General features: G+C 44.5%; 1 protein-coding gene across 4 annotated transcripts in view; it reads left to right on the plus strand.

Moving 5' to 3' along the window:
• AP3M2 (adaptor related protein complex 3 subunit mu 2) overlaps positions 1–5,266 on the plus strand; it is a 63,748-nt gene extending 58,482 nt beyond the window's left edge. For all 4 annotated transcript variants that reach the window (XM_070408468.1, XM_070408466.1, XM_070408467.1 and 1 more), the window contains exon 9: positions 2,381–5,266. In XM_070408468.1, the coding sequence (XP_070264569.1) occupies positions 2,381–2,481 (101 nt within the window). In that variant the 3' untranslated portion in view covers positions 2,482–5,266. The remainder of the gene's footprint in view (positions 1–2,380) is intronic.
• The last annotated feature ends 3,144 nt before the right edge of the window (positions 5,267–8,410 follow it).

Below are 8,410 nucleotides of genomic sequence, written 5' to 3' on the forward strand. Positions count from 1 at the left end.
GATCAGGATGGGGGTCCCGCTGGGGTGCCTGGCCAGCCTAGGTGAGGGGCTGAGGGCTGTTTTCAGGCTGGCCAAGCCCCCAAGCAGGAACTCTCATCCCATGGGGGTGTGGCCAGCCTGGGTGAGGGGCTGAGGTCTGTTTTCAGGCTAGTCGCACCCCCTTCAGTGTGGGGGGTTTTGCTGGGGTGCCTGGCCAGCCTGAGTGAGGGGCTGAGGGCCGTTTTTGGGCTGGCCACGCCCCCCGGCAACCCAAGCTCCCAGCCTCTCCTTTTTTTTTTCTTCTCCTGGGATTTATTTATCTTCTATAATTGAAACTTTGTAGCCTTGAGCAGAGCCCAGGGCTGGCCAGGGCAGGTGGGAAGCTTGGCTTCCTCCATCGCTGGGGGCAATCCAAGCCTCCTGCTCACTCCAGCTCTGTGGCCACCGCCATCTTAGTTGGGTTAATTTGCATACTCACGCCTGATTGGCTGGTGGGCATGGCTTCAGCATAGCGGAGGGATGGTTAATTTGCATGTTTAACTTTTATTATATAGGATATGTAATCTTTAGTAAAATCTTTTCTAGCGTATTTCTGGGGAAAGTTTATAATCCTTGCTTTGAAGTTGGCCTAAGGGACCTGAATAAAGTGTCTGAGACACAGATGAGAAAGGAACAATATTGGTAGGCAGAGGTGTTCCTGGGAAGTTGCTGAGTCATCTTAGGTTGTCAGTTTGGGCTTTCCTGGGTCTTCAGTGTGGGAATGCTTCTGTACTCTCAGCTGGTTATTGAAAAGAATAATTTCCTTTCCTTTCCCCCAATTTCAGAAGACTTTCACATTTGCTTTTTAAAAAATTCTCACCCAAGGATATGCTTATTGATTTGAGAGAGAGAGAGAAGAACATCTATTGATTGTCTTATGTCTGTGCCCTGACCAAATATTGAACCCCCAACCTAGGTATGTGCTCACTGGGCATCCAACCCACAACCTTTCGATATATGGGATGATGCTCCAACCAGCTGAGCCCTACTGGCCAGGGCCACATTTGCTTTTGTTATCATTTAGAATCCTTGGGCCTACCCAAGTCAGTTCACTATAGTCTATACTTACTTCAAGATGAACCTATATAATAAAAGCCTAATATGCTAAGTGTCTGGTCATCCGGTTGGCTGTTCAACCCCATTAAAGCGTAATATGCTAATGATATGCTAAGGCCACTCAACTGCTCTCTATGATGCGCACTGACCACCAGAAGGCAGACAGTCGACCGGTCAACCAGTCGCTATGACATAGACTGACCACCAGGGGGCAGACACTCCGACCATTAGGTAAGCTTGCTGCTGGGGTCTGGCCAATTGGGACTGAGCGAGATGGGCCGGACATGCTCTGGAGCCCTCCCTCGGTTCCTCCCTGGCTGGCCACCCTCCAGTGTCCCTCCCCAGCCCCAATTGTGCACCGGTGGGGTCCCTCAGCCTGGCCTGCGCCCTCTCGCAATCCAGGCTGAGGGCCCCCTCCCCACTGAGTGAACGAATTTCTTGCACTGGGCCTCTAGTAGTAATAATAATAGTTAGCCGAAACCGGTTTGGCCCAGTGGATAGAGCGTCGGCCTGCGGACTGAAGGGTCCCGGGTTTGATTCCGGTCAAGGGCATGTGCCTGGGTTGCGGGCACATCTCCCGTGGGAGATGTGCAGGAGGCAGCTGGTCGATGTTTCTCTCTCATCGATGTTTCTAACTCTCTATCTCTCTCCCTTCCTCTCTGTAAAAAATCAATAAAATATATTTAAAAAAAATAATAATAATAGTTAGCAGTTACTGGGTATTTACTGTGTGCTGGGTACTGTTTTAAGCTTTTTTCATCTATTATTCAATCTGTTGAACAATCCTGTAAGATAGAGAGGAAATGATTGTAACTTTACATGAAGTTCCTGTTTTTCTTTACCAAAGGGCTTTGTCTAATTTAAGTGATTAGAATTTACTTAAATTAAAAACTCTTTCATCTTAAAACACTTAATAAACTTTAAAGTTTTATATGGTATAAAATTTTTTTTTTGCTTAGTATAGTGAGAATACTTAAGAAGCATTCATTTATTCATTATTTTCCATTATTCATTCAGTGGTGATTTATTTCATTATTAATTCCTTGATCTTATCACTGTCGATTCAGGTATTCAGTACAATAACTAGAGGAAAACACATGGTGCTCTGATTTTCCTTGCACCTCATTTCAGTCTGCATATAACTTTCTGCCCTTCCACTTCAGGAACAGGTCCTCTAATACTTTTTTTTTTTTGGCTCATGGCTACTACTATCTCTCTCCCACTCTTGGAATTGAAATGAATTTAAACAGTTATGCTACCTGCTTCTTTTGAATCATGCTTATGTCATATTCTTCCTTCCTTCCAGGACTCAAAGTGAACCGCCTGGATATGTATGGAGAGAAGTACAAACCCTTTAAGGGCATAAAATACATGACCAAAGCTGGAAAGTTCCAAGTTCGAACCTGAAGGGAGAGTTTTGCAAAGGGAACAGTACAAACACTTTTTCATTTCTTACTTGTCTAACAGTGTAAAACAATTTCAGCCTGTCTCCGAGGTCAGTCCCCTTCTGGACCTAACCGCTCCCATTCTTCCTCAGCCTTCAGTGCCATGGAACTAATCAAGGGAGAAAAGGGTCGCCGGGGAGGATGGGACAGAACTGAAACACAGTCAGCACCATCTCAGTTCTTAAAGAGCTGGGCGATGGAGGCCAGGGGTACTTGATACCATATTTAACTATTTTAATGTGGTTACCATAGGAAAACACTAGCATTGGTTACTTGCTTGGCTTTAATTATCTAAAGCCAATGAAAAACTTCTTTGTTATTGTTTTTTTAAGGTGGAAAGAAAGTAAGGGAGAGAAAGAGGAAGAGAAAGGGAGGGAGAAAATGGGAGGATGTGAGGGAGGGAGGAAGGAAGGAAAGAAAAAAGAAGAAAGAGAGAGAAAAATAGGAAGAAAGAAAGGAAAGTTTGGAAGAGAATGAATGTTAGTCGAGCAAAAGCCAGTTAAGGATCTCGTCTGTGAGGGGGAAGAAAGTGGAAACAGTATAATTAAAGAAGTATGAGCACACTAAAGTGAAAGTGGCAAGACAAGCAAGTCCCACATGAAGGAGGGCTGGAAAGAATAGAGCTGAGTTTCTTTCCGATCTCTCTACTTTCATATATTTAAAAAATTTGTACTTCTAGAAATGAACTGGCAACTTCTTAAACCGAGTCCACTATTGATATGGAAAACCCCAGTAGAACCTGATTGCCCCTTAAAGACCAAGACTCTATCCGACCAGTTTTCAGATAGTGGCTGCTGCTTGTCTTCAGTACTTGGTTGGTCATCTTCAGTGAGAAGGTGACTTGCCTTTTCCTGGTGGTGGTTGCCAGAAATGCCTCTTTTTGTAACCCAAAACATTCTACTCACTTCACAGAATTCACCAGCTTTTGCCTGTTACCCGAGGAGAGTTTCAGAAAAGCCAGCCCGGGGCAGCCATATTCTGTATGTCACAGTATCGGAGTGTAGGTGGCCCGCTCGGTCCTCAGGAAGGTGTACCACAACTATAACCCAGTGATTTCTCCTTTTTAAAAAATGAAAATAAAAACATTTTAAAATTGATTTTGGAGGAGAGATAGAAACGTCAATGATAGAGAGTATCATTGATCAACTGCCTCCTTCACACCCCCTACAGGGGATCAAGCCCATAACCTGGACATGTGCCCTGACTAACTGTGACCTCCTGGGGCCATACTTGCCAGGCGATTCCTTTTCATGTGTCAGTGCTGGACTGGTCCTGGAGTCTAAGCCGTCTTGTTGGAAACTTTTTTATCCGTAACCCTAAGTCAAAAGAATGCTTAAATGAGGATGGATTCATCCTTGAAGCTGCTCAGTAAAGTTACTTCCTCGATCTTTTATTTTGTTCTCTATAATATATTTATTAACACTAGAGGCCCGCTGCACAAAAAGTTGTACACTTGGGAGGGTCCCTCAGCCCGGCCTGCGCCCTCTCGCAGTCCAGGACCCCTCGGGGGATGTCCACTTGCCAGCTTAGGCCTGCTTCCCAGGGGATCGGGCCTAAGCTGGCAGTCAGACATCCCTCTGGCAGCCCAGGAGCCCTCGGGGGATGTCCGCAGTCGGACATCCTTAGTGCTGCCGAGGAGGCGAGAGAGGCTTCTGCCACCGCCACTGCATTCTAGGCCTTCAGCCCAGCTTGTGGCTGAGCGGAGCTCCCCCTGTGGGAGTGTACTGATCACCAGGGGGTAGCTCCTGCGTCGAGCATCTGCCCCCTGGTGGTCAGTGCACGTCATAGCGACCAGTCCTTCCCGGTCGTTCTGCCATTATGGTCAATTTGCATATTACCCTTTTATTATATAGGATAGCTATCCGCCAGTCCATTTTTCTTTTAATCCTTCCCCCCTCAAAAAGTCCCCCTAGTCTTTGAATAAAACTAATGTAGGAAGATGGGTCATGTTGATTATGTGTAAACCAGTTTCAGAAACATGGCAACTGCAGGATTACCTCAGGCTTTCCCAACGGGTAATTTTTATTCTAGTTTAGTGTGTCTGTTACCCATTTAAATATTTATATAAAAGGCAGGTTTTTAAAATCATAGCTTAAGTAGTGATATTGTTGTGCTTTGCTTCATGCATGGAGAAAAATGAAGACACATATTCTCCAAACCTTATAGTCTTTCTCTAAAGCGCTATTTCCAAAATACTTAAGTGATTCTTTTTCTAGTTTTACCTTCCTACCTGCTGGACTTGTTTTTGCTGCGGAGCAATGTTGCTTTGTGGTTTTTCTCTGGGATAAATTGTGTACTATACAATTTGTTTCAGATCCCACCACTCCAGAATTTTCTGAGTGCTATGTCCCATATACACACCTACCATGTGGTTGGTAGAATATGTGAAATTACTTCTCCTGAGGCCTCTGGAGGATGTTAACGTTTTACAGAAAACAACCAATCTTGGTCCCTGAATATTTTTAGTGTTATAAGTCCAGCTGTTGTATTTCCTTCAGGGCAGCTCATCCTAATCTCAAGGGAGGATGTTAAGGGGGAATAAAGTATCTAGGGGATGGGAGCTGCAGGCCTTAGCACATGAAGTGACTCTCACACCACCTGTAGCAGAGCCCTGGAGCACAGCGGGGTGGCGCTGCTATCGCCTGGCAGTGTGTTAGCATAAGTAACGCAGGGTGGCTTGACCATGCTGTGTTTAACATGTGCAGAACTGTCTTCTCTGTTTGTCTTAATAAAGTGGAGTTTTACCATCCTCCATGTCCTGAGTGTTTTGTTGTTAGGACTAACGACGATGCTATGCCTCAGTAGAAGCAGTAAGAAATAATTCAGGAGGATCTTACGATTGTACTTTCAGCCAACAGACCTAAAGCCATATGTATGGTTTGACTCTCTAGTCATCTCTGGAAGACAGGGATATTGGTATTTAAGTCATTTTTTAAAAAAAGATATTTTATTGATTTTTAGAGAGAGAGGAAAGGAGAGGGAGAGGGAGAAACACTGATGTGAGATGGATCGGCTGCCTTCTGCACTCCCCTCACCCTGTGGAGATCACCTGTGGAGATCGAGTCCACAGCCTGGGCATGTTCCCTCACTGGGAATGGAACCAGCAACCTTCTGGGGCTTGGGATGACACTCAACCAACTGAGCCACACCAGCCAGGGCTTAATGTCATTTTTAAGGTTGTGAGAATGAAGGTCCAGATCAATCAAATTATTTCCTCCCAACCCCTGTGTGTAAGAGACAAAACCATTAAGGCCGCTGATGTCTGCTCTAGTTCTCTCCCCATGTTCTTGGTCATGTTTGCTGATGAACTCAGACATGAAACAGGCCTTCAAGGTTCTCAGAAATCTTAACTGTAGTAGAGATTTCTTGGGAGAGAAGACATTAGGAGTTTTGGTAAAGTAGACACTGGTGACTATCCCATATCTGTATTAATTTCGTTCTGTAGCCCTAGCTGGTTTGGCTCAGTGGATAGAGCATCAGCCTGCGGACTGAAGGGTCCCAGGTTCGATTCTGGTCAAAAGCACATGGCTGGGTTGCGGGCTTGATCCCCAGTAGGGGATGTGCAGGAGGCAGCCAATCAATGATTCTCTCTCATCATTCATCATTGATGTTTCTATCTCTCCCTCTCCCTTCTTCTCTGAAATCAATAAAGATATGTTAGTTTCGTTCTGTAAATCCCTCATGGCCATGAAGAAATTTTAAGACATTTCTGTTGACTTACCACAAGTGTTTAATATCTATTACTATTCCGATCTAGCTATCTTAGTCATTGTTAATATCTTTGCCCTTGGCCTGGCTCTTTTCCTTGCATTGGGGTGTGACCAGGTACATTTTATACATGCACTTTCCTATCTGGCCAGTAGGTGGTGACTCCGGGCCAGCAATGAGATGAAATTTTTGTTTGAATTTTAAAAGGTGAATTGAATATGAAACTCTTAAACTGTCCCCAAGATCCCAAGTACTGGGGATTGTGTGAATCTTTGGCTTTCGAAGTTAAACATGGAACCAAAGTTTATGACACTTTTTGAAAACCATATTTAAGATTGGGGCTCAAGGAGAAAAACAGTTTCAATCACCTGATTTCCTCTAGTCTTCACCCATTAAGGCTAATTGCACAATTACCTGAGAATCTTTCTTGTTCTTCTGGCCTATTGGCATCTATTTGTTTTATTATCTGGCTGGGGATAGTGAGGGGAATATACGATTTAATTTCCCGTTATGCTCATTTCCTTCCCCTGACAAGTTTCACACATTTTATCCCAAATTTCCTAACCCACACTGGCTAATGATGTGTTGCTCTTTGAGTGTATTTTAGTAAAATTCTGCCATGGAGCTCAGTCAGTGGCCTTCTCTGAGCAATTGTCTTCCTCCAGCCTGCGGTTTCCAGGACCTCAGTCAGAGGAACGCCGGGGCCTTTTAACTACATTTCCATCCCAGGAGGCCTGACTGCTTCAGTTCACTTCATTAACTCCACCATCTGAGGAAAAGCTGCTCATGCAAGGGCCAGGGGGTGAAACCAGCTGAATTCCTGTGGGAGATTCAGCACTGGGAGTCTTGTTTATTGGTGTCCTCTAGCCATGTTTTTCTGAGATGGCTGAAAGACATTTATCTAAAATAAAATCTGCCACTTGCACAGGGAAACGTGTAAGCGAGCAGTCCGAAGTCAAGAAATCTGTGACGAAAGTGTCTATGGCCTGCAATTACTTAACTGATCCAGGGACTTCAGCATTTCAGGGAAGTTGGATTCTGCACCTTGCGCTCCCCACCCCCCACCCCCATCCCTGAATCCAGCTCTTGGGCCTTACAGGGTATCTTTCTTCCATGAGTTAAAACTACATTTCTTCTGAGAACCCCAAACTGAGCAATCTTACAACATCGTGAGAGACAACTACAACCACCTTTTTTGCCTCCAAGAAGCTGTCAGCATATACACAGCAGGAAGCATTGCATCAGCAGATTTATTCTTGGATCTGGGGCGTCAGTGATGCCTGCTGGGCAGCAGCCAGGTGTAGGGGTTATATAAGGAGTCTAAGAGAAGCAGAAAGCAGCATTCCGTAAGCATAACCTGTGTGGACTGGTCTGGGAGTTAATTCTTCCTGATGAACAGGAAAGCCAAGTAGAATGGGGGGGAAATGGCCCAAATATTAGCTTCTAGTCCAGTGATGGTGAACCTTTTGAGCTCGGCGTGCCAGCATTTTGAAAAACCCTAACTTAACTCTGATGCCGTGTCACATATAGAAATTTTTTGATATTTGCAACCATAGTAAAACAAAGACTTATATTTTTGATATTTATTTTATATATTTAAATGCCATTTAACAAAGAAAAATCAACCAAAAAAAATGAGTTTGTGTGTCACCTCTGACACACGTGTCATAGGTTCCCATCACTGTAATCTAGTCTGAGCCAACAGTTGGGACGCCGCATGTTAGTTAGCAGGTCATACTTAGGTTCTTCTTATTCCTTCATTGCTCCTTTCTAGTTCTGTGATTGCTGTCCAGGGAGCCTCCTTACCTTCTGTGTCTGCTGTCTCCCCAACCACACTTACTTAATATTCCTGAGGCATGCTTAGTTCATCACTTCCCTTGAGCTAAGGCCTCAGTGGCTCCCTGTTGCCTACAAAATTAAGTCCAGGCTCACTTTGGCATTCAAAGTCCCCATAATCTAAATCCCAACCTACATTCTTTATGAACTTCACTTCCAACTATTGAACTCAATTCCTCCCCATGCTCCCACTGCCTTTTTGCTAGATCTTTACTACTTCATGCACTGATATTCCTTGGCTCAGAATGCCTTTCCCACACCCCTCTACCAGTCCAAATCTTGCCCAATTTTTGAAAGCCCTACCTAATTCTATTTTTTTCTTTAAGATTCCCCAATCCCTCCTGCAA

Source organism: Myotis yumanensis, unplaced genomic scaffold (assembly GCF_028538775.1).
Source record: "Myotis yumanensis isolate MYYU_CA2020_CCGP unplaced genomic scaffold, mMyoYum1.0.hap1 SCAF_3, whole genome shotgun sequence".
Lineage (NCBI taxonomy): Eukaryota > Metazoa > Chordata > Mammalia > Chiroptera > Vespertilionidae > Myotis > Myotis yumanensis.